The 25,382-nt window shown below is 57.1% G+C and overlaps 1 protein-coding gene and 1 long non-coding RNA gene across 2 annotated transcripts; one reads left to right on the top strand and one right to left on the bottom strand.

The window, feature by feature from the left end:
• Positions 1–4,158: 4,158 nt before the first annotated feature.
• LOC112676100 (uncharacterized) lies at positions 4,159–18,428 on the bottom strand. Its single transcript, XR_003146277.3, has 3 exons — positions 18,293–18,428; positions 10,699–10,997; positions 4,159–9,825 (listed from the first exon to the last, which is right to left on the bottom strand). It is a non-coding gene; the product is annotated as an uncharacterized LOC112676100 (long non-coding RNA).
• DLL4 (delta like canonical Notch ligand 4) lies at positions 15,346–24,895 on the top strand. Its single transcript, XM_025473154.3, has 11 exons — positions 15,346–15,839; positions 15,945–16,214; positions 16,738–16,795; positions 17,651–17,914; positions 18,316–18,376; positions 18,464–18,594; positions 20,354–20,523; positions 20,693–20,912; positions 21,967–22,669; positions 23,172–23,280; positions 23,810–24,895. Exons 1-11 carry the CDS (start codon positions 15,774–15,776, stop codon positions 23,813–23,815), a joined length of 2,058 nt encoding a protein of 685 aa, XP_025328939.1. The 5' UTR covers positions 15,346–15,773; the 3' UTR covers positions 23,816–24,895.
• The last annotated feature ends 487 nt before the right edge of the window (positions 24,896–25,382 follow it).

Consider the following 25,382-nt stretch of genomic DNA (forward strand, 5'->3'; position numbering starts at 1 on the left):
TTCACCAACTGAGCCAGCCAGGCACCCAAGTCCAGTTTCTTAAGCCCCTATCTGGGCCTGAGTAGAACAATAGAGGAGCTGGGATGTTGTCTGTACCACCATCACCGGGTCTTCACAAGTACCTACCTGTCTTTCTACTCAATCACCAGGATGGCACCTGCCCTCCCTGGTCAGCTGAAAACTGTGCAGGAATACAGAGAATGCTGTTAGGGTACGGCTCCCCATTCCTAGGGGTCAAGCTTTCAGGGGAGGATGTCTGGAATAGAGGCTTCTGGCACCCACCTGAGGGGCTCACATTGGTTTCTTTGACTCCAATGTCCTTGGAAGTACCAGCCAGTTAGGGGAGCCTTACAGGGTGAGATTGAGATGTCATTCCCCTTACCACCAGAACTAGGGAAAGCTGGGGTTAGGCAGGGGCATTCATCAATTTGAGTCATTCCCCACAAGCCCATGAGTAAGCGTGGCTCTGGATTTCCAGCACCCCTTCCCCATCAAGATGCCTGTTGGGTCTTCCAGGGCTGGTTCCTATTGGTCCCAGGTGTGGCCCTGGGGTTGCATCCCAGGCTCAGCTCCTTCAGAAGCAGAGAGCAGCATCTGGAGGCTTGTGGGCTTGGCTGACTCTGCTGCCTCACACCTGCCTGCCAACAAGTGGGCCTAACTCCGGAGTTTCTGTCCTCACCCTGGTCTGGGCTGCATGAGCAAGGAGAGCAGCCCCCAGTACTATAAAGTCAGCCCCGTGGACAGGGCTGGAAATCCCCCACTTCTTACCTTGGCTGGTTGAGGAAACAGCCTCCCGGCAGCAGGCCACCTCCCGCCAGGGACTTTTCTCCTGGGGGTGACACAGCATACAGGGCAGCTTACAAGGGACCCTGGCCACACTTTAGCCAGCCCCCCGGGGGTAAGGGGAGTGTCACACAGAACCACTCTCTCCCTTGCAGGAAGCATGGCAATCAAAGGTCCTAGAACCCTACGGGGACATAAGCAGGCCTGAAAGGGTAGCCAGGAAGGTCCACACTGCTGGTGGCGTCCGGGAATCTGACAGGGCCTAAGCGAGTCTGTACCCAGAGCTCACCAGCCTCTCCTTCACAGCTCCCTTCCCTCACCTAGCACCCAATCTGAAATGGGCTTCTACTGGAATACAAAGTCTTCACAGGGCTTTGGTCTCCCAGGGTAGTGGTTTCCAAACTGTTTTGATTATGAACATTTATGTTTAAATTACACACTATAGTCAAAACACATATGAAATATTATTAAATTTCAATTTATTTTTTACTTAAAAAAGATGTTTAAATGGAAATCTTCCTATTTCCTCCCACCTCCTGACAGATGGCCTTGCTCACTCCTGCACTCAGCCCACCATGGAGCCCTCCACACTGACAGATGAAGGCAGGATAGCCTCGCTCAGAGCAGACCACCCCACCTTGCCGGAGGGTGCAGGGCATGGGGGGCAGCTCATTTTCTTAATCCTTTGCAAACCACAAACAGTTGAGTAACCCACATGTGAAGCTTTTCTATTTGTTGCTGTTCACTTGAAAAGAAACTTGGTCATCTTTGATAAGGCTCTCTTGCTGTAGTGGTGGTTCTGCTGTGGTTCCCTACCCCAAAGGCCCATGCAGCCTGTCCCTAGAACCACAACATCCCCATGCAGCAAGTGAGCATGGATTAAGGAAGAATGCACAGTGCTGTGTGTGTGTTTCACATTTGTGTACATGTGTGCACACACACCCGGGGTGTGCCAATCAAACAGAACCTGCTCAGGGACAGCCTATGTTTTCTGATCTGCTGGCTGTTGGGGCCTCATGCAAGTCACACAGGTACTGAGACACCTGCCATTAACCCTTCTGACCTGAGTCAGAAGAACCTCTGACACTGAATCATAGACTTTTATCTCATCTGCATTCTCACAACCCAACCGTTTAGATAGGTGAGGCAGCTATCAATATGTCCCTGGTGAGGGGAGGAGCCCGAGGCACGGGAGGAGAGGGAATCGCCCAAAGTTACAGGGTTTGACAGAGCTGGGTCCCCTGTGTGCTCCCCCTCCTCCCAGGGTCTCTCTCTTGGTCCTGCCACACTGCAGCTGTGGGGTGGCCTGCCTTTTCCGTCCCCTAGAGAGAAGACAAGCTTAGGACCTTCTCCCTGTCCTTGAAAATGTGACCCAGCCGTGGGTCAACCCTCCTAGCAGGGAGGAGAGAACCCTCTTCTGCCCAGGCCAGGGCCAGAGTTGCCCCCAGCTCCAGTTGGCCTGGCAGGCTTGGGGGGCCAGGGCTTCCTCCTTCACTCAAAGGATCGGAAGGATGGAAGGATGGGTCCTGTAAGGGTGGCAGAAGGGGAGGGTGAAGGGAGGAGGGCTCAACCTTCAGCCCCCTCCCCCCTCACTAACAGCTGTAATCTGCTTGGGAAAATCTCTCTCTCTCTCTCTTTTTTTTTTTTTTTTTTCCGCACAGGAAAAAATATTAGTTGTCCCGATAACAAGGAAAACAAAATCCAGCGCAGGGCATCAGAGACTTCCTGAGGCGGGAAACAATGTCCAGGGAGTTCAGTGGAGAAGCTCGAGCTGGGAGGCTGAGGGGGAGCTGAGAGAGGACACTGGTCCAGGCCTATCCGGCCGGCGGGGGAGGGGGATGACAGATCGAGGAACTTGGAAAAAAGATTTCCCCCCCAAAACCTTGAAGTCTGGGCCATTGAGCTATATCCGGGAAATGATTCAGGAGCTGCACATCCCAACCGGGATCAGGCCCCATCAGCTCAGGTGCTCCGAGTCTACCTCTCTTCCCTCCCAGGCCCCAGCCTGTTCTGCAGGGCGCTGTCGCTGTTTCAGGGTCTGGGGGACTAGAAGGTTTGGTGGCAGGGTCCCTGCTAGGGATCCGGGAGAGGCCATGGGCACCCCACAGACACCCCTCCTCCAAGGCTTTTCGCCTTGCCTCTCGGCCCTGCCAGTTGCTGCCCGGGGTAACTTGCGGGGAGGAGGCTGGGGGATCAAGAAGGGGTGGGCTTCTCCAAAGGCTCCACCCCCAAGCCCAGAGGAGGCTGTTGCCCATTTCCTGGGCACTTGTGCTATTCCGCTCTGCGGCCGGTGGGTGTGGCCTCTCAACACTGTGGGCTCTGGGAGGCCTCAGGACTTAAAGCAGGGCCCTGTGCTCCCAGTGAGGAGTGATTCTCAACCCCAGGTGCACAACGGGGTCATGTAGGGAGCGTTTCGAAAATACCAGTGCCTCCTAGGCCTCTTTTCTGAACAATTATATCAAAACCTCTAGGGAGCTGCTCAGGTGTTTCTTGTGTGTACTCAGGGCTGAGAAACCCCTGTTCCATGACCCTGTGAGCCTTTGGTCACTTGCTGGCTGGTCCCCTCCACCTGTGCCATCAGCCCTGACCCCTCAGTTCCAGGTTGGAGGAAATTACCCCCTGGGAAATTACCACCTAGCGGTTGACCTCCAGAGGTGCCTGCAGAGTTAGCTGACCAGCCAGAGGCCAGCTGCCTAACCCAATAGGAGGATCTGAGTTACTGCTGCCCCTTCCCTCTGCTCTCTTCCTCTTGGGTAATGAGGCCTGGGGCCTTTGTTTTTGGCCAACAGGAGTGTGACCAGAAACCTACCCACAGTTTAATTACAGCCCTGTTCACTGGCCATAGGCTGGCCACCCTCCACATCCAACCTGCCCAGCCCTTCAGCTCAACATCCCCCTACCTCATAGAGCCTGCAGCCCAGGTAACTCCTCCCCATATCCCAGGGTCATAGCTGGCTTTATTCTCAGGAGGACTTGAGGTTCCTTCCCCCATATGCCCTCAGCCCTAGCTCTGCACAAAGCCTAGGGCTCCTGGAGGTCTGGGCTATGAGCACAGGAGCTATGATCACCACCAAGGGCTGGGGGCCCTACCAAGGTACTGCTGCTGGTAAACTTACATGATAAACTAGTAAAATCAGAGACCATTTCTTGTTCGTTTTTGATTGTTCGTCAACATGTCGCAGTCACCTAAGTGCCAGGTCTAAGGGGAGACACACACCTGAAGGGAGCCACAGTCCTTCCACTCAAAGGCCATCTCAAGACAGGGAAGGACCAGGGCACCTGGCTCTTGTGACTCTTGATCTTAGGGTTGTGAGCTCAAGCCCCATGTTGGGCATAGAGATTACTTTAAAGAGAGAAGAGACGCAGTGGCTCAGCAGTTTATTTTGTTTAGATTTTATTTATTTATTCATGAGAGACAGAGAGAGAGAGAGAGAGGAAAGACACAGGCAGAGGAAGAGGCAAGCTCCATGCAGAGAGCCTGACGTGGGACTCGATCCCGGGACCCCGGGGTCACGCCCTGGGCCAAAGGCACGCGCCAAACCGCTGAGCCACCCAGGCGTCCGGACTCCTGTCTTCTCCCGGGGCATGATCCCGCAATCCCAGGATCGCGTCCCACGTTGGGCTCCCTGAATGGAGCCTGCTTCTCCCTCTACCTGTGTCTCTCATGAATAAATAAATTTTTAAAATCTTAATAAGAGAGAGAGAGAGAGAAGGACTGTACTGAGCTATCACAATGAGTTCTCTGAAACGTTCTCAGGAACACTCTATCAGCATGGCGCAGGGAGTATAGCAACCGCTCCATAAATGTTTGTTGAACGAATATTTGTTTCTTAAGTGGAGGAGAGTATATCCCTCCCCTAGCTGTACAAATAAAAGGAGATATTTCAGGGGTCAGGGACAAGATGAGGTTCCAATTGCATCAAAAGAGAGGGGGAAAGGATAAAATGAGCCAGGGCAAGCCTGGTGCAAGAGAACTCACTAGGATCCCTTTTTTTTTTGCTCCCAGCCAGGCTTTTACCAACTGAGGGGGCTTGGAAGTCTCTAGGGTCTGTCCAGAGGGCATGTGGGTTACCATCCCCTGTGCCCAAGTGGTCTTGCCCACCTGGAGAATCACCACAGATCCTGAAAGGCAGGACCATAGGAGCAGGCTTTTCCCTTCTCCTAAGGGGGCCTTCGTGGCTTGGGATCCACAGGGGTCTCCCCTTTCCTGTTGGAGGAGACCAACCCAGCTCTCAGCCCCCATCACAGCATTTTTCAAACAGGTGGAGGATGCTGTGGACAAGTAGCCACCTGGCTGTGGAGAGGGGAAGCCCCAGTGCATGCCCCTGGGGCTTCAGATGCCCCAGGGGAAGCAGTTTGCTGAGAAGCCACTGCCCGCTCCCCAGAAGCTTAGGCTCTGACCCTTGGCCTGGGCAGTGGGCAGCAGGCTTCAGGAGCTTGGGGTGAGGGGGCTTAGAAGGGAGGGGCTCCAGTCCCAGCTGCCTAGCTCTGGGTACTAACAGGCCATGCCGGGGGCAGCTGAGATTGAGGGGGGGGGCACCACCACCTGCTTTTCCTTGTTTTGTTTTCAGGGCACTAATTACTGTGCTGAGCTCCGAGCTGCCTAATGAGGCCGTTTGGATTTCCTGTTGTTCTGGCTTCCCAAGACCCTTAAAGGGCCAGCATCTCACTAGGAGCATGCCTGGGTGGGACACCAACCCTTCTGGTGAGGGTGAGCACAGAGGGGCTATCCCTAGGTTCAGCCTCAATGCCAAGGGCATGACAAGGGGATGGTCTAGTACTTCCCAGCTGCTTACATCCTCCATGAGGACCTGCTCAGAAGTGCCCGCACCGGAAGCAGGAGCTTCAGAGCTGTGTAGCCTGGCCAGAGCCTGGGGTAGGGTGGGAGGGGGAGGCAAGGAGGCCCGGGCTGAGGAGGAAAGGCTGGTGATGTCACCAGTGCCCAGACTGTGAGAACCACTGCAGCACTAGGCAGGAGGGAAACGCCATGACGTCCTGTTCCCCCCCACACACTAGAAAATAAACACTTGTTGTCTGAGCAGCCAGCGCTACTTCCGAAGGGGCAGGCTAGCCAAGCTAGTGGCCCAGAAATGGGCCTCAGCCCAGCTTGAGCAAAGTTCTTTGCCCCAGTTGGATGCAGAAAGGCCTGCAGGTCAGGCTGCCCCGAACTCAGCGCCTCCATGGCACACCAGCAAACAGGGCTTACAGAATGCGCTCAGCCCTTCTGCACCTTACGGCTCATCTTTGCACACAGAGGAGCGGAGCGTGGCCCATGATTTCAGGGAACCCCCTTCCGTGCTTGCCTCAGGCTGCTGATGACCTGGCCGGGCAGGCGGGGGGGCACCCATCTGCCTCCTGAGGTGCCCTCAGGTCTCCGGCACAGCCTCAGCCCTAAGACCTGTCCCAGGTGCCCGTCAGGCCGCCCCGGACCATGGGTCCCCTGAGCCCCAGGAGCCCCGGCCTCCGCACCCTCCCCCACAGACAGGGTGACGACATTGTTGTTCTTATACGGGGCCTTCCGCCTGAAGTTCCGGCTCCGCTAAATGGTGGGAATGAGGGTCCCAGGGACAAAGCCAGCCTGGTTCCCGCAGCCACCTCAGAATGGACGGAATCCCCATTGTGTGCGGCGCCCTGTGCCCGCCCTCCCCTTGCCCGCGCCGGACATGCCAACAAACAGCTCATTGAGCCCGGGGGAGGGGCCGGGAGACAACAATGTCCCCAGCGGGCCAGGGCAGTGAGCTCAGCTGGGGGTGGGGGCTGCCATGGAGGCCGAGGGCGATGATCTCAGCCCGGGGAGGGCGGCCCTTGCGACAGGCTGACCTGAGCCTGGCCTCCCCGGTGAGGCCGTGAGGCCGCGGGGGACTGACCAGGGCTGGCCTCACCCTGGCTGCCCCACCCCCGGGGCGAGCTGGGAACTGACCAGGACTTCTCACGCTTAAACTGCGCCAGCCCAGGGCGCCAAGCAGGCGCAGCAGGGGGCTCACAGGACCAGCAGAGCCAGCCCAGACCCAAGAGGCTGGCGGACCCTCCCTCTGCCCATTCCAGAAGGCCCCTGGGCGAGTCCCAGTCCAAACAGAGCCCTCCCAGGCCACCAGGCCACACCGACCACAGCAGGACTTTTGGATCAGTAAGCAGATGCACTGCCCTTAACCAGAACTATCTAAAGAGCAGGATCGGCCTGGAGAGGGGGTGAGGAGTGAGGATCCAATCCCTGGAGGTATTCAAGCTCTTGGTCACAGAATATGGGGTTGGACTAGGTGTCCTTGAGAGCTCACCTCACTCTGAGCTTCTCGAGACACCTATGGATTCTTTTTGTGGAGCTCCAGGCCTGAGGTTAGATGAACCCAAGCCTGATCCAACCCTTTATCCTCTTCTAGGCAAGTTTGGGCTTTCAGGCAGAACCTCAGGCCTCTGAGAGAAAAAGGAGGAAGTGGGAGAAGTGGCAGGGAAAGTGGCATGGCCAGAGTGGCCCTCACCCTCGGTATTAGAGCTGGGGAGTCCTGATGATGGTCATGTTCGCAGGACTGTTTCTGGAAAGCAGATGCTGGTAAAAAGAAAGAAAAGAAAAGAAAAGAAAAGAAGGAAGAAAGAAAGGAAAGAAAGAGGAAGGAAGGAAGGAAGGAAGGAAGGAAGGAAGGAAGAAAGAAAGAAAGAAAGAAAGAAAGAAAGAAAGAAAGAAAGAAGAAAAAAAAAGTGTGGGACCTCTTCTAGTAGGTCATCAGGGGGCTGGCATTCTCAGGTGCCCAGCCATCCCAGGGGCATCAGTACACACCTGACCACCAGTAGTACAGAAAGGCTCCTAGCTGCCTCTGGCCTTCCCTTGGTACCTCCCTGTTCTAGACCACCTTGCATGCCACTGCCAGATGGTGGCTGAACACCCTCTTCTGCTCAAGAGCCCACAGGTTCCCTACTGCGTCTCAGTCAAATCTGAATTTGCCTACTGGGTCCCCAAACCCTGCTATCTAACCTCATGTCTCACCCTCCATGTGTGAAATCTGTTCCAGCTCTACCTACTTCAGTTCTACCCTGATCCTTTTCCTCTCTCCATTCTCCCTGCCAGGAATGCCCTCTCTTTCTCTAAGTTCCACTCTTTTTTTTCCATCCAGGATCAGTGCAATCCCCCTCTCCCATAAAGCGTCTTTGGATCTTTGAAGCCCCCGCTCCCTCCCTGAACCCTGGTTCCAAAGGTCATCACATTTCTTTTCCATCGGCATCAGGAGTGAAGTGGCCTCACTGACCTTAGCCCAGTGCCAGGCACACGCTAGAACTCATCCACGGTTGGTTGACTGATGGACCCAAACTCAGCATACACATGTGGCCCCAGGAAAGCTAGCCATGGGGTGCACACATCTTTTGCCTGCATCCTCTTCTTTTGCTGTCAGTTTGATGGATTTGTCCTAGGTCACCCTAGCCTCCACTCCACCTGGAGAAGAGCTGCAGTAATAGGGGCAGGGGGTCAAGCCACTTAGGAAAGGAAGGGAAGTGAGAGGGGGCAGTTGGCCACAAGGCGACACAGGAATCTTGGCAGCAGAATGCTCCAACAACAAGAGTATTCATGCTGCCCAAGGAGGACTCAAGACACTGGGATGAGTGGACACAATGAGTGTCCCAGCCTGCCTGTTTCTAAATATATAGAGTTAACTGAGGCTTTTACTGAAGCCCCTGGTGTTGGAGATCCTGAGTGTTCACCATTGCTCCGGAAATTCTCTCTGAGCTCCCAGACCTTAAATCCAGCCTGCCCCTTTACCTCAAAGTTCTTGTAGCTGGACAGCTCCACAGGACTTGTTTTTCTGAGAGTGGTGGCCAGAGGGCTAGGGGCAGGAGAGGCAAAGTGACATTGGCTGGAAGTGGCCTAAGCTTGTCCAGAAAACTCCTTGGGGCTGAAAGGAGGCTCTGGTCCTGGTGCCTCCCAGGCCTCTCTGGACTTCTTCCCTGGGGAAGAGTCTGGACACAGAAATTCTGTGGGCTGGAGGTTCTTTGCTAATCACAGGCAAGGCAAGTTACTCATTAGCAAGCATCAACATGCAATTCTCATCAACTCCAGGGGAGAGTTCAATCTGGATGAACAACTGGGATACAGAGCTTAGACACTGTCACAGGAAGTTCTCCCATATGTCTAACCTAAATCCTTCCTGCCACAATTGAAGCCCATTTCCTCTCATTCTGACCATGGTGGGAGAAGGAGACAGCCAGTCACCATCCTTTGCTTAAGACCCATCACCTACTTGACCACGGCAGTCAGATTCCTCCTCAGCCTTCTCCAGGGAACAGTGCCCTGCCTGCTCAGGTAGCTGTTCAGAGCTGGCACCTGTCCCTGAGGTCTTTCTACATGAGAGTATTTGAAACACAGCACTTCCTGGTTCAGGCCTGACACTTTCTCCCAGGGAAGCCATCTGAGTAGCCCCCACTCCCAGGTTCCTGGGGCGGCCCGTCCCCTATCTCTCGCTCACTTCAAGTCCTGGGTGGCAGCAGGGATCAGAGATCAGATGCTATGTGGAGAAATGAGGAGAGGTCAGAGTTCCTTCCAAGAGATGAGCTGCAGCTCGGAGGAGGAAGGTGAAGGACACCTGGGGCCACTCGGAGGTCAGGGAGGATGCCCAGCCTGGATGCCAACGAAGGCCTGAGCCAGAAGAGGGGAGTGAGGCCTGAGGGAAGGGTGGGGCCGCGGAGAGCTTCCCACCTGTCAAAGTTTCCAGAAAAGAGAGTTTCAGAAACAAGTGACCTGGATGCTGGGGAGGGACAAGAGGAGAGCACAGTGGAGGCTAGCCAGCCAGGGTAGAGTATAAGTAAGTGAGGAGGCTTCTACAGAGGAAGAAACACCTCAGCTAGGGAAGCTGGTCTGAGACAGAGGGCCCAACTGCCCTCAGTCCTTCAGCTCAAGTTGGCCAAAAGTTCTGTCTCAGTCCCATCACTTGGAGCAGTGTCTTTGTCCTCTTGCCCCGTGAGCGAGGGTGCCTGAGGGGTGCCTGTAGACTCTTGATGTCTCTGTTCTCTTGCCCCGTTCTTTTCTCACCTCTCTGAGTCCTCTGCACTCTGAGGGATCTGGGCAGGAGGCAAGGGCAGGATGGGGTGCGGCTTGCAGCCTGAGGGTCTCCATGGGGGTAGAGGCCTCCCTGAGCCTTCCCTATCCCCCCACCCCCCAGCCTCCCAGTTCATTTGCTAGGGTGGGGACAGGAAGGAGCTAGGGAAGGGGAAGCCAGGGGCTCTGGGAAAGTTGCCGTGGAGGCTACCATAAACCCCGGACTTGTCGGTGTCTGGAAATACCCGCTGCATGGCTCCTGGCCCTAGCTTTCCAGGCATCCCCTGGGTTTGGCAAACGAAGCTGGGACAGCTGCTGGGTCACCACCAGTGAGGACCCTGCCCCTCCTTTCATCACACAGGAGGCCTGGGGAGAGGTTCCTTCTTAGACAGTTGAAAGGGGCTTCTCAGGTCAGGGGAACTCAGCTTCTCCTGTCTTGAGCCCATTGTCTCTGCAGGTCAAAGTGTTCTCCCTGAGAAGGAGAGGGCCCTGTCCACACCAGTTACCCCAGCTCCAGGCGTCCCCTGCCCTGGTCTTTCTAGAAGGCAAAGGAGATACTGTATGGGGCTAGCCTATAGGATATGGAAATCAGGGAGCTTGAAAGACGGAAATGCTCCTGGTCTCACAAGGAGCCTGAGCACACGCTCTGACTCATGCTCAGTGATTTTTACCCACCCAGACATCCATTCCTTGGGACACTGGGTCACCAGTCATGAACCATCAGCCAGTGGACAGTCCAGCCCTCTTGGTGATGTGGGGAGGGCTGAGTCCCCTGAGCTACCAGGAACCTCAATGACCAAGGCAATTCAGAAGTTGACTTCTCCTTCCTCTTACACACCTCTGCTCTGAAACACCACAGGGAGGAGGAGGGCTGCCATCTTGAGACCTACACTTACCCTTGGCAGGAGAGTCATCTCTGGAAGGCCAAGGCCACGGGCAGTTGGCTCTTCTACCCTTCATCTCTTCTCCAGACCCATTCCCGAAGCTCCAGTCTTCTCTCTCCAGCCAAGAACCTTGTCCTATCTCCTTCCCACAAAAGGCCCTCACAGTCAAGGTTTTCCTCCTTTCCATGATCCACCTGGCTTTCTTCCCTTACACTGTTTGCTTTCAGCTCTCCTTTTTCCTCGCCTTCCTCTTAGACCTCATTTGATGTCAGGGATCTCCTTTCTACTCCAAGTCTGCCCCTGGTTGTCACCTGGGGGAAAGGAAATTAGTGTTTATTGAGCTCTGCAGATGTGTAATCAGATATAGTCCCCCAGTCACCCTCCCAAGTTACTGTTATTATTATTCCCATTGCACAGATGAGAAAACTCAGGGGTTTAGACTACAAGCTTCAAGAGGGGTGCCTGTAGACTCTTGATCTTGGGGTTGTGGGTTCAAGTCCCACATCGGGTATAGAGATTAAACATAAAATTTAGGAGTGCCTGGGTGGCTCAGTTGATTAAGTGTCCGGCTCAGGTCATGATCTCAGAGTAGTGAAACCGAGCCCTGAATGAGGGGGAGCTGAGCTAGAGCCTGCTAGAGTTTCTCTTTGCCCTTTCCCCCAATTAAAATGATAATGATAATAAAATAAAAGCCCCAAGGCCTCAAGACTACGTGGCTGAGGAGTGCCAAAAGCCAGGTCCATGTTATGTTTATTCACCAGACTCAGCCAGTGGGGGCACTGAGGAGAGGCTCCATTCTAGCTCAACCCTCCCGACATCACTATCACAGAGTCTTCAGGACTCAGTGTCCTCGGCGCCCATGCCCCAAGTCCTACACCTCCCTCCTCACAGGGGCTCTCACATCTATCTTATTATCATCAGCCACTGCATCCTGTTCCCCCATAAAGGCCCCAAATGAGTCCTCAAGGCTACCACTAAGTCATCATCTTTTCTCCTCCACCAGTCTCCGGCCTGTCCTATGGGAAACCCACTCTGTTCCGCGGGAAAGACCCGGAGCAGGCAGTTCCTCGTAGGGACTCGAGAAAGAGGTGACCGAGGCTCCGCGGGGCACCGCCTGCCGAGCGGGAATCCCTGCCCTAACCGCTGGCGCCCCTCAAGGGGAGGGGTGAGGGCGGAGGTGGTTCTGCGGCGGCATCTGTCCCAGGCGGGCGGGAAGCTGCTGCATTAAATTGTAAAATCGATTTATTGACCGGCAGGTGCGAGCAGCGGCAGATGGAGAGTAGCGCTGCCGGGGCGCATCTGCGGGGAGCGGCGGCATCGATCCTGGCCCCCCTCCGAAACCCGTCCATCCCGGTCCTTTCTCGTCGGCTGGCTCCCAACTGCAGGGCCAAGGTCCGCGAAACTGCGGCGCCTGAGCGGCTAGGGGAGCTCGGCCCCCCCCCCCGCCCCGCCTCAGGGCCCGGGCTGCGCCCCCACGGCTGGCAGGCCCTGCCAGCCCCACTGCCCCAGTTGGCACGCGGCGGGCCGGGCTGACGCGTGGCAGCGCCCTGCGGCAGATGAGGCACGCGCCGGCCTCATTTCAATGTGAATGGATCGAAAGGAGCAGCCATGTGGCAGCAACAGTTTGCAAATCTCCCCGCCTTCTGTGCAGCTCCCGGGCCGCGGCTCCCTGCACGTGGCCCCTTCTCTGCAGCGACCGCAGCGGCGCCCCTCAAGGCTTAAGCGCCCCGCCCCAGCCAGGCCCGCTCCCCCGCCCCGGCCTGCCCGACGGGCTCGCTGGCCGGCCTCCGCCGCGCTCCTACCTGGCCCACCGCCGGCCCAGCGGAGAACGCGGGTGGGGGTGGGCGAAACGACGCTGGAAGCCACGGAGCTGCGCGGCCGGCTGGGGGACGGGGCAGGGGCGGGTGGGCTACTCAGTGGGGGAGGGGTCCCGAGGCTCTATGCGGCCCCAGTTGTACGCCTATTGAGGACCCGAGGTCGGCTTAGGGGCGAGGCTGGAAGACAACCTTGGCTCCTTAAGGCCCCAGGTGCGGGTTCTGCCTGCAGGGGTGCTGTGTGCAGTGGCCGGGAGGAGAGGACAACAGAAGCAGAAGGCCCCTGGCAGGGGAGGCTTGTGGGCCTTGCATGAAGCCAGGCCTGGAACCTACTCCACTCCTGACGTTGTCTGTGTGAGTGGGGATGAGGACCCGTGGACCTTCAGAGGGCCCACAGTCCATCCAGGGGAGTCCAGGTCAGTTGAGCTTTGCATCCCTGCTCCTGCTCTAGGGCATTCCCAAGCGTCTGCATAGGGGCAGGGTCAGCAGGTGTCCAGGTGGGTCTAACTCCACTGTGATTTGCGGCCTCTAATGGCCTCACAGCCTCCTGCTCTTGGTAGCCCCCAGGACACATGTTGGGTTCTTCTGGTCTCTAATAGGAGTAAAAGGGAGGAGTTCCAGCTGTGGACACTGGCATTTCAGTTCTGGGCCCCCAGCGGGACCTATTCTTATTCAGCAAATGAGAGCAAAGAGGGACTCCAGCAGACTGGAGCGCTGGTGGGTACTCAGGGCCCAGCTAGCATCTTAGCAGGATAATGAACTTCTGGGACAGGGCCCAGGTAGCAAATAGATGCTTCATAATTGCCTTTTGATGATGAGGAGAATTTAACCCTTTCCTCCTCCAAAAGGATTTCTAGGTCTCTGAGGATAATAATATTTTTGTTTGGTCCTTAACTGCTTGCAAAGTGCGTTTGGACACATTAGTCAGGATGTGTAAGAGGGGTAAGAGAGTGTTTCAGATCTACCAGTATTGAGCAAGATGCATCCTGTAGGACTGGATGTCTCCCTTGAGAGGCAGGCAAGTGCAAGCGCCAGAAAAGGAGAGCGTTCTTATGAACTCCCAGGCCAGGATTTGGAGGTGGAAGCAGACAGAACTAGGTAGGGAAGGATGCCAGCGCAGAGGAGAGCGAGGGACACTCTTTGGCACCCTAGGCAAGTCTAGGGATCGTAGAGTTTGGGCGGAGCCGGCGTGAGGAACCCACTTGTCAGGACCGCTGTGAGGCAAGCCCTGGGCCCCCCTCCCTCGGGCCTGGGGACTCCGCCTGCCCATAACCTACATTAACTCTGGAGCGCAGCCTGGGCCCATCTGCCGGCCCCCGCCCCACCTCGGTTCCCCACGCCAACCCGCTCGCGCCAGATGGTGGCTGGGAGGGGTGGCCGTGCGTGGGGGACCCCGGAGCCCATCTCCTCATCTCGCCCCTCCCCCAACCCACGCTCCCAACCTCTTGTTTCTCATCCCCCCCCCAGTCTTCCACCACCACCCCCAAGTCAAAAAAATCAGACCGTGCTGCCTAGGCAGCTGTTGTGCTCCACTGCCGCGCCTCACCCCCCTCTAGGCCTCCCCCGGGCCCGCACCGCGTCGCTGCTCCCCCACCCCGCCCGCCGCGCCGATCTTATCGCTCGACGACAGCCATCGCTGTGCGGGCGGGCTGACAGCTGAAGCCACCGGGCCCCCGCCGCCCTCAGCGTCGCAGAGAGAGATCCCCGGCACCCCCCGAGACTGGGAGAAGCCGGCCCTCCCTGGTCTAAGGCCTCTGGGGATCACGCCGGGTTCCGGGAAAGCAGCTGCCGCCGCTCGAAGTGGGGCCACCCGGGGGAGCTGCGAAGGCGAGACGGATGAAGCCATCTGAAACCCACACTAGTCCGCGCGCTTTCAGTTCCACCCTACATGTCCTCCCTGTGAGGAGAGGACCCGGGTCTGCGCGACCTCGGCCCCTCACCAGGGCTCTCCAGTGGCTTGAACCGACGCTGGAGCCAGGAGAGTTCCTCCCTGCCCCAACGGAGCGACAGGACGCGTTGGGGGCTTGGGGCTGCCGGGGTGGGGGGAGACGGTGGTCAGTGGAGCTGAAGCTGAACCCAGGTGAGGGGAGGCGCTGGAGGAGGGGCCAGGCCCTTATTACCATACAGCTGAGGACGCGCCCCCCTTCTCCTACCTCGGGGACCACGCCCCCTTCCCCCATCTCCGGGACCCGGCGTCTAGGGGCCGGCACCGGCGGAGCCCAGGCTGGGGCAGACGGGAGAAGGCACGCGCTGGACACGCCCCCCGCAACCAGGGAGGGAGACGCCCACCAGGAGGGGGGAGGGAGCCCCCGAGTCTTAGACCCGAGGCTCTCGCCTTGCCCAGTGTGGCCACAGAGAGGTTAAAGCGTCCGCTGGCTTCTCTGTAGCGCCGGGGACGCGAGGTGGGTGGGCGCTCACAGGTTGGGAACTGCGGTGGCGACAGCTTTCAAGGCTGGGGAAGAAGGAGATCCAAGTCCGTCGACACCGCTTTCGCTTTCCGAGCTTAGGTTCTTTTTACCTGCTCGAAGGCTGAAGGTAACTAGCTCCGGCCGCGGACGGACCGCCCACGGGGACTCCCCAGTGTCTCCGCCTCCACGACCATCCGGGAACCACTCGCTCACCTCCCGCCCCATTCCCCCAGGCCCTCCCCCTCCTCCCAAGGCCGGGGTCTCGGACCGTAACCCCTCTGTCGCGGAGAACTGGTCACCTTGACATGCGCAGAGTTAGGGGACCCGGGGGCTGAGAGCGGCACCGAGGGGCGGGGACCCGTGCGTGACTGGCTGGCGGGGACTGGGGGTGGCGGGGGCGGAGGCCCCCTCCGGGCCCTGCTGGGGCTGTAGCGCTAGAGGCCCGGAGGGGAGGGGAGAGTGACCATGGGTTCTGAGTGACAGGCGGCGAAGAGAGGAGCCAATATATATAAGGAAGGCTCCCGAGCGCGCAGGTTTCAGTAGCGGCGCAGAGCGCAAGCTGGGAACACGAGGCCGAGAGCCGCAGCTCAAGCCGCCTCCGTGCAGTGTACCGAGCACTGGCCCGCTTGCAGCCCCAGGATTAGCCCGAGGACACGTCCTCAGCGCGGCCGCCGCCCGGCCGGCCTCACCTGGATTACCTACCGCCGCAGTTGGAGCAGAACGAGCGGGAAGGCGACGCGGGAGGAAAGCCCCAGAAGAGCCCGGCTTTGCAGGGACCCCTCCGGCGGACAGACGCGCGGGAAAGCGGCGTCCCGAACGAAGCCAGCTACAGGGCGGGCGCGGGGAGAGAGCGACGCTCCAGGGGATGGCAGTCGCGTCCCGTAGCGCCTCTGGCTGGGCGCTACTGCTGCTGGTGGCACTGTGGCAGCAGGTAACGTCCCGCGCCCCCTCCACCCCCTCCTACCGCGCTCTGAGCCCCGGGCGTCTGCCGAGCTGACCGCTCCCCTCCTTCCTTCCCTCGGTCCCTGTGCAATAGCGCGCAGCCTGCTCCGGAGTCTTCCAGCTGCAGCTGCAGGAGTTTGCCAACGAGCGAGGCGTACTGGCCAGCGGGCGGCCGTGCGAACCCGGCTGCAGGACCTTCTTCCGCGTCTGCCTTAAGCACTTCCAGGCGGTCGTCTCGCCCGGGCGCTGCACCTTCGGAAGCGTCTCTACGCCCGTGTTAGGCACCAACTCTTTCGCCGTCGGGGACGACAGTAGCGGCGGGGGACGCAACCCTCTCCAACTGCCTTTCAATTTCACCTGGCCGGTGAGCACAGCCTGGGTGCACTGGGAGGTCACGGAAGACGAGAAGGGGGCTCCCTGGGACCAAAGCCCTCCCCGCAGATTTCCTCGCTTCCAACCAAACCAAACCAAACAAATAAACAAACAAACAAAAACAAGGGGCGCTCTTTTTTGATACTTTCTTCCGACTCTCTCCAGGGACCTCATCCTCAGGAAAGCTCTCACCACCAGTCTCCCTCTTTCAGTTCTATGCCCTCTCTTCTCTCCACTCTTGGGATGTGATTTTCATCACTTACTACCCCGGCGCGTTTGCCCCCGTGGAATGACTCTCGCTAACAGGCCCCCATCTCTTGGGTTCTCTCACCTTCCTTGCTCGCGCCGTGCTGCGCGCAGACCCGTTATGCTGACCCGGGAGCTGTAACTGTATCCTGCAATTAGATTAATTAAACCCGCTGCCGCAAGGCACCCCCAGCTCCCCCGCCCCTGCTCATGCTCATCTCTCTCTCTCTCTCTCTCTGTCTTCCCCGGCCCCCTCCCTTGGCCTCCAGGGCACCTTCTCACTCATCATCGAAGCTTGGCACGCGCCGGGAGACGACCTGCGGCCAGGTGAGTAGCTCGCTCGGCCGCCACAGGGGGGCGACACGGCGCAGCGCCGAAAGAGTTAACCTGTACTAGGCGGGGGAAGTGCGGGGTGGGGGGTGGGGGGCAGGACGCTAAGCCGGGCCAGGAGCTGCGCCCCGCGCTGGACGCTCGGATTCCGCTAGCTGCCTGGACTCTGAGCACAATTGCGTTTCCTGCGGGTTATTTTTGGCGTGGGAACGCGGGGAGCACGGCGGTGAGAAAGGCCGAAGCTGCCAGCGCCGCTGACGGGCCCCTTCCTGTATTTTACACCTTTCGCGAATTCCGCTCCTTTGGAAAGGGAATAATGGCTTTGGGATGTTGTTCTGACACAGAGGAAAAGGATATTTCAGCAGCACAACAATTCTCACTTTGAAAAGGAAAAAGAAAAGCATTACCCATCTCTGAGGGCAGAACCCGTGAATGGGCACCAAAGGACCCCTTGCTCTCAGAGTCCACCCCGGCCTGGCTTTCTTTTTCTTTTCTCTTTTCTTCTTTTCTTTTCTTTTCGTTTTTTTTCTTTTCTTTTCTTTCTCCCTCTTCTCATTCTTTCTTTGCTTTTTTTCTTCCCCACTTTGACCTCTTTCCTAGTCTCTCTGCCTCCAGAACACTGGGATATCTTAATATCCTTCTATTGTCCCCTTTTTGAATGATATCAGGCCTTCTACACAGGGACACACACACACACACACACACAGCAGCTAAGTAGTGGGGACACTTGGGTTCCTCTGGCCTGCACTTGCTGGCAGGTGGGGGTCATCTGGACAGCTGCTTTGATCCAGCACTTGCTGGCACTCCCGGGGACTGGCTGCCCTTCCTTGACCTGGCCCTCTGCCCCTTCAGAGGCCTTGCCACCAGACGCGCTCATCAGCAAGATCGCCATCCAGGGCTCCCTAGCTGTGGGCAAGAACTGGTTACTGGATGAGCAGACCAGCCCTCCCACGAGGCTGCGCTACTCTTACCGGGTCATCTGCAGTGACAACTACTATGGGGACAGCTGCTCACGCCTGTGCAAGAAGCGCAATGACCACTTCGGCCACTACGTGTGCCAGCCAGATGGCAGCCTGTCCTGCCTGCCCGGCTGGACTGGGGAGTACTGCGAAGAGCGTAAGCAGCCAAGCTCCTGCCTACCTGGCAGGGGTCCCCGGAGCAAACACGGTGGCCTCTTTTCAGCCACAGCTAACCTCCCTCACAGAACAGGTCCGGGCTGCCCACTAGCTGGGCCTCGGGAACAGGTGGGGATGCTTAGGACAGGCGTGGACTCTGATCTTTCTCTCTTAATGCTCCTCCCCCATCCTGCCAGAGCCCACAAGGACCCCATTACTGCATTCCATTCAGCCTGGATTCTCCTTCCCTGTTGCCTTTAAAACGCCCGTGGCTCCTCTGGGAGGCCAGGAGTGGGAAGTGAGCCCAGTAGAGCTGGGGCACCCCCAGGCCCAGGACAGGGAGAGTGGGGCTTCAGGGTCCTTGGCATTCCAAACTCACCCCGCTCTGTTTTCTTTCCTCAGCTGTCTGTCTTTCTGGCTGTCATGAACAGAATGGCTACTGTAGCAAGCCAGCGGAGTGCATGTGAGTAGGGGACAGGAAGTGGATGAGGAGGGAGCTGTCCCCTGGCCAAGCCCTCACCTCACCCTCAGCCTCCCCTTTGTTCAACAGCTGCCGCCCAGGCTGGCAGGGCCGCCTCTGCAACGAATGCATCCCCCACAATGGCTGTCGCCATGGCACCTGCAGCATCCCTTGGCAGTGCACCTGTGATGAGGGCTGGGGAGGCCTCTTCTGTGACCAGGGTGAGTCAGGGCAGAGAGAGGATGCAGAAGGGTTGGGACAGATGGGCAGGGAGTGGGAACCAGAGTGGTCACCCTTCTTACTTGGTGACTGCCCAGTTGGCTTTCCCACTATCCTTCAAGGAGCTTGGAGCTTTTAAGGAATCTTACGATTGGCCTAGAATGAGATAGTGAGTCCTTCTTGCTCAGGTGCTGGGGAGGCAGGGTGACTGGAGAAGCCAGGAGCTCTACAAGGTGGCAGCCTGGAGTTCATACTCAAATTCCAGCAAGGCCTGGGAGGACGGATACTGGGCTCAGTTCCTCTTTCTACCTTGTAGTTACCTATTAACCCCCTAAGTGTTTGCTTACCTGCCAGGGCTGTTTGAGCAGCTCTCCCCTAAACAGCTGTCTGGTGGGGTGTGCCCACCAGCTGCCCTGAGGTTATGGGTGAGCTGCGCCTCTGGGCGGAGTGGCATCTAACCGACTTCTTGGCTTGAGGCAGAAATAGCCTCCCTCGGTCTTTCCCACTTGCACTTGCCAGGCAGCTGTCCAGGGCCCGCAGTCTCTTTCTGGGTCAGGGTGGGCGACTGGTCATTCTTCTGGCTACGTAGGGGTCTACTGGCCCCAACCTTGGGGGAGGAAGCCTTTGCTCCTTCATCTTTCATCCTGGTAGCCAGCTGCAGCACGTGCCTCCCATTTTCAGGGTCAAATAGGGTGGCTGCTGCCATGGAGACACGGGCACAAGCCCCAGGAGGGTGGGCAGGAGGCTTGCCAGGGTGGAAAAAACTTGCCTAGCCCCTGACGTGCGAGGAACAATTCGTGCTTGGAATTCAGCCCCTGTATTCTGTGTGTGTGTGTGTGTGTGTGTGTGTGTGTGTCTGGCTTTCTCTCTCCTCTCCCCTACCCCAAACACAAGAACACACCTGTGGTTCCTGCCCATTCTCGTTCCTGTTCCTCTCCCCACATTTGCTCCCAGGTGACACAGTCATACACTCATCATATGCAAACACAGCCCTTCCAATCTCTATGTTTGAGCTGTGTTTGCTCCCTCCCTGTCCTTCCCAAATAAGAAAACAAATACTTATATTTCAAAACACCCTCATAAGGCATTTCCCTTTAAAAAATACTGGGTCACTACTGATGGTGGCTTTTGCCTCCTGTCTACCATTTCCACCTGTTAAAATTTTATCCCTCCTTCCAGGCTTATCTCAGCTGCCCCTCCTCCACGAAGCCTTTTGTGACTTCCTCCTCAACATGTGGCCTTGCCATCCATCCGCTCCTCTTCCTTCCCTTCATTCTACCCTGGCAGCCAGTGGTTACGACCTTACCTAGCAGGCAGTTGTCCATCTGTATTTTTTTAATTTTTAGAAAGATTTTATAAATTTATTTGACAGAGCACAAGCAGGGGGAGTGGCAGACAGAGAGAGAGGAGGAAGCAGGCTCTCTGCTGTGCAGGGAGCCTCCATGCAGGTTTCGATCTCAGCACCCTGGGATCATGACCCCGGCCGAAGGCAGACGCTTAACCAACTGAACCACCCAGGCACCTGCCAACTGTATTTTTTTTTGTATTTTTTTTTTTTAACTTTGGTTGGTAGCACAGAGCAGATGTGGGTCAAGGTGCTTTGGTATATGTGACTGGAGAAGGAATGAAGGTGGCTAGGCCAGGACGACTTGGGGCTGCAGGCTTTGGGCCACACATGGACAGTGAGCTTGCACTACAAGGAGCCTGAAAGTAGGGACCAATCTACTGCTCTGCTTAGCTGGCTGGTCCCTGTCTTCGCAGATCTTAACTATTGCACCCACCACTCCCCGTGCAAGAATGGGGCAACATGTTCCAATAGCGGGCAGCGGAGCTACACCTGCACCTGCCGCCCAGGCTACACTGGCGTGGACTGTGAGCTGGAACTCAGCGAGTGTGACAGCAACCCCTGTCGCAATGGAGGCAGCTGTAAGGTGAGCCCCAGGCCAGCCCAGGTCTGGCGAGGTAGTGCCCAGGTCGCCCCACATGCATGGCCAGTGGAGGTACAGCCATGAAAGGCATTGTGGGCAGGTGGGTTCCCCGCCATACGTCCTAGTCACTAGTCTTGGAGTCCGACTTTGCCTCTTTCTGGTCTCTCTCCAGGACCAGGAGGATGGCTACCGCTGCCTATGTCCCCCAGGCTACTATGGCCTACACTGTGAACACAGCACTTTGAGCTGTGCAGACTCCCCTTGCTTCAATGGGGGTTCTTGCCGGGAGCGCAGCCAGGGGGCCAGCTATGCCTGTGAATGCCCCCCCAACTTCATGGGCTCCAACTGTGAGAAGAAAGTAGACAGGTGTACCAGCAACCCATGTGCCAATGGTGAGTCTTGTTGCCTCGCTCCCCTGGTGGGCCAGCCTTAGGACTAAGAGAGCCTTCTGGTGAGGGAGAGTCAGGAGAGGAGAGAGGCTGGGTCTGTCCCTCTGGACAGGCTGAGATGGTCCCAACCTGCTCTGGATGGTGAAGAGCTTGCATAATCAGCTGGGTGGCTTTGGAAGAGGAGCAGGTTGGCTGTGGGTGCAGGCCTTCGGAGGAGGAGAGGTGTCCACCCTGCTTCACATCCTGTTCGCATGTTGTGGAGCCGTCTCCTGGCTGGGGTGGCCTCTGAGCCTCCCCCGGAAGTCCTGGGCTAGAGAAAGGGATATATGAGGCCTTGTATCTCTCCTAGAGGGAGCCTGGCAGCCTGGCATAGTCAGAGCCCTACTTCTAAAGGCCTCGCCTTGCCCCATGGCCACGTGGAGCCTGGCATTGGCACAAGATGTCCAAAATGCTCAGCATCTTTTGGGGTGCAAAGCACACTGGATATCTTTGTCTCCTTGGCCTCCTGGTGACCCACTGTGAGGCAGGCGGACAACACTATGCAGGAGAGAAGCCTCAGGAGCAGGAGAGGGGCTAGAAGAGCTGAGATGGAGTCTGTTCTCTGGCTAATCACTCCATTAACTTTGTTAACTGATAATTACATTTATTTGACCATTTACTATATACGAGGCATGGGCTCCTGCCTTCATGCGTCATCCGGCCTAACCGTCAGAGATCTCCTATGGAGGGGATAGCATTATACTCTAATATAGCAAGTGAGGAGACTGAGGCTTAGAATAAGACAAAGCAACATGTGTCAGATCAGCTTCAGCTTGAGACACAGCTGAGATTCAGACCTAAGCATACTTGTCCGGTTCTACTGTGAAGCTCTGTAAGATGCTAGTCATTCTTACACAGGTGCTCACTGAGGGCTACAAGGCCAGAGGCACCCTCAAGCCCAGGTCTCCTGACTCCTGGTACAATGCTGTTTGTGGTGGGATCCTTGATGGGGTGCTCACCCTCTGCACCAGAGGGGTTCCCAGGTGGTTGCTGACTTATGCCCCATGTGTATCCACAGGGGGCCGGTGCCTGAGCCTCGGTCCTAACCGCATGTGCCGCTGCCTTCCTGGATTCACAGGCCCCCACTGTGAACTCCACATCAGCGACTGTGCCCGCAGGCCTTGTGCCCACGGCGGCACTTGCCATGACCTGGAGAATGGCTTCGTGTGCACCTGCCCTGCTGGCTTCTCTGGCCGGCAATGCGAGGTGCGGATACTTCTCGACGCCTGTACCTCGGGACCCTGCTTCAATGGGGCCACCTGCTACCCTGGCCTCTCCCCGGACAGCTTTGTCTGCAACTGTCCCTATGGCTTTGTGGGCAGCCGCTGCGAGTTCCCTGTGAGCATGCCACCCAGCTTCCCCTGGGTGGCTGTCTCTCTGGGTGTGGGACTGGTGGTGGTGCTGGTGTTGCTGGGCATGGTGGCAGTGGCTGTGCGGCAGCTGCGGCTTCGGCGGCCTGACGATGGTGGCAGGGAGGCCATGAACAACTTGTCGGACTTCCAGAAGGACAACCTGATCCCTGCCGCCCAGCTCAAGAACACAAACCAGAAGAAGGAGCTGGAAGTGGACTGTGGCCTGGATAAGTCCAACTGTGGCAAACAGCAGAACCACACATTGGACTATAATCTGGCCCCAGGGCCTCTGGGGCGAGGGACCATGCTGGGGAAGTATTCCCACAGTGATAAGAGCTTAGGGGAGAAGGCACCGCTGCGGTTACACAGGTGAGCAGCACCTGGAGGCCAGGGCCTGGCCACAGAGCTCTGCATGGTACTCCCTAGGCTCCCCAGGACAGGTGGAAAGCTGGCACCAGGCCCTTGACTGCTTTTAAGCAAATGGGGTTTTGCTACTGACAGGAGGCTCCTCCAACAAGATTTTTGCCAGGGATCCCTCCTTTGTCCCTCTTTCCCATCCATCCATTCATTCATTCACAAATGTCGAAGGTCTACACTGTCCGTGACTTCCATCTTTCCATGGCCTGGCTTATGTAGAGTAGCAACACTGGCTTTTCCCAGGCCTGAGACCCTGGTAAGGTTGGGGGGCCTGTGGCTGAGGGCCTGTTCCTAACTGCCCCCCAAACTACATTGGGCATCCCCAGTCCCTGTGTCTTCTCTCAGAGCTGCCTCGGCCAGTGTCCTTTGGCCATTCAGGGTCTAAGTTAGTGCCCTGCTTGCCCCCCAGCTCTCTCCCATTCCTCCCTCACCGGCCTGTCTTGTGTTCCCTCAGTGAAAAGCCAGAGTGTCGGATATCAGCGATATGCTCCCCCAGGGACTCCATGTACCAGTCTGTGTGTTTGATATCAGAAGAGAGGAACGAATGTGTCATTGCCACAGAGGTGAGTGCTGGGCTCACCTTCCCTTCCAGCATGTCCCCTCCTGCCATTCGGAAATGGGAAGGTGGCCTGGTGACTTTCGACCCCAGGGGCCATCCTGAAGGGTGGGTCAGAATCCCTCCTTGGCAGGGCAGGTTCAGGGGCTCTTAGATCCCGGCTGGCCTCATTGCCACAGAGGGTGTGAAACAGGAGCCGTGGTGGTGAGCTGGCCTAGCTCTTCCTGCTGTGTTAGTGATGGGCTGGGAGGCCATGGCACCTGGCCAGCTCCCCGGCACTGCTTCCCAGCTGCTGGTGGGTGAGAGTGGTTGCCTCATGCCCCTCCTGCCTCTTCTCACTGCTTCCTCCACTGGCCCACTTCACAAACAGAGGCTCGCAGGCATGTGGGTGTAATAGGGCAGAAGTCTGGGGAGGGCTACCCCACCTTCCCTTCACCCCACCTGCCTGATGGGCTTCTCTAAGAGAGGCCCTGGGGCAGCCGTGGAGGGAGTGCTTGTCTTCCAGGATAACTTCCCTGCCTTCCTGTCATCTCCAGGTATAAGGCAGGAGCCTTCCCAGCACATCCCAGCTTTGCCCCAGCAGCTGGATCTTCCTTCTGCATTGTTTACATTGCATCCTGGATGGGACATTTTTAATATGCAACGTGCTGCTCTCAGGAGGAAGAGGGAATGGCATGACCTGGACAGACTGTGAACTTGCCAAGAGATGCAGTACCCTTCCACGCCTTTGGGTGTCTGTCTGGCATCAGATTGGCAGCCGCACCAGCCAGGGGAACAGAGAGGAGAGGTGCCACTGGGACCTGCCTTGCCAGCAGTGGCCTTCTGAGTGCCCCTCTGGGATCTGGCCCGTTTTCCAGAGGGAGTGGCAGTGGCCCTGCAGGGCCTGGAGCTGCTGTGGCCTCTACTGGCATCTGTGTTTCCAAAAGTGCCTTTGGCCCAGGCTCCATGGCAACAGCTGGGTCTAAATCAGAGAGGAGAGAGGAGGTCAGTGTGGGCAGGGCCATCTGTGGGTCAAGATACCATTGAGGGTGGCTCTTGGCAGGAGTTGCCCTGCAGGTGAGGTGAGTGCCCAAAGCGGGAGGAGCACTTTCTGCTCTGTGCCTCTGACCACTGCCTGTGGGCCTTGCTCCTGACACCACTCCAGCTTCTCCCTGGCTGAGGTCCTCTGGGCAAGGCTGTTGGTAGGCCTTACTTGGTTTCCACAGCCTCTAGCCTTGGGTGCCTCTGGATTTTGGTGAGCAAACAGGTGAAGGGCCCGGCCCACTGGCCAGCCAAGAGAGCCAGGCCTAACGGGGAGCTCAGGGCAGTGATGTTGGAAATTCCAGTGAGGGAGAAACCAGGTGCTGTTGCCACCGTGGCCCTTTCCTCCCTCAAACCAGCCCTATAGCCTTGAGCCTGGGGCTCTGCCCACACCCACTACTGCTCCCAGACCACCCTTGAAGCCGATCTTCAGAAATCAATAATATGAGTTTTTATTTTGTTTTTTTTTTTGTAGTTTATTTTGGAGTCTAGTATTTCAATAATTTAAGAATCAGAAGCACTGACCTTTCTACATTTTATAACATTATTTTGTATATAATGTGTATTTATAATATGGAACAGATGTGTACAGGAGTTTATTACTTCTCGGGTCCTGTCTTTGTGATGCAGAGTGGGAATCCTCTCTCTGTCCTCTCTGACTCCTCATATTGCTGCTGGCTGCCCCTGCCAGAACCCCCAGGGACCCGTGCATGCACTTGGGCTTGGCCTGCTATGCTCCAGACCCTTGCTTCCTTCCAGTCCCTGAAGAGCCCTACCTTGCACATCTGACCAGGCCTAGACCAGCCTTCCCTGCCTGCTGGCTTGAGGTTGCTGTGGCTCCCCTTTCCCCCTTATGCTCCCACCATAACTTGGGGGATATGCCCTCTGACCTGAATCTCTCCCCTTTTCTCTCCTCAAGCCTGAAAAAATTTTCAGCCTCCTTAGTCAGTTTGGAGGATACAGGAATTTGGGGGAAGGTATGCTCTTGCATGCATTCCTCTTTTCAAAAGGATTTGCTTACTGGAGAATGGGCTCTCTGAACCAGAATGGCATCTGGGTCTTTCCTCCTGCCACTGCAGGGTTTTTGTT

The sequence above is a fragment of the Canis lupus genome, chromosome 30, assembly GCF_003254725.2.
Source record: "Canis lupus dingo isolate Sandy chromosome 30, ASM325472v2, whole genome shotgun sequence".
NCBI classification, from domain to species: domain Eukaryota; kingdom Metazoa; phylum Chordata; class Mammalia; order Carnivora; family Canidae; genus Canis; species Canis lupus.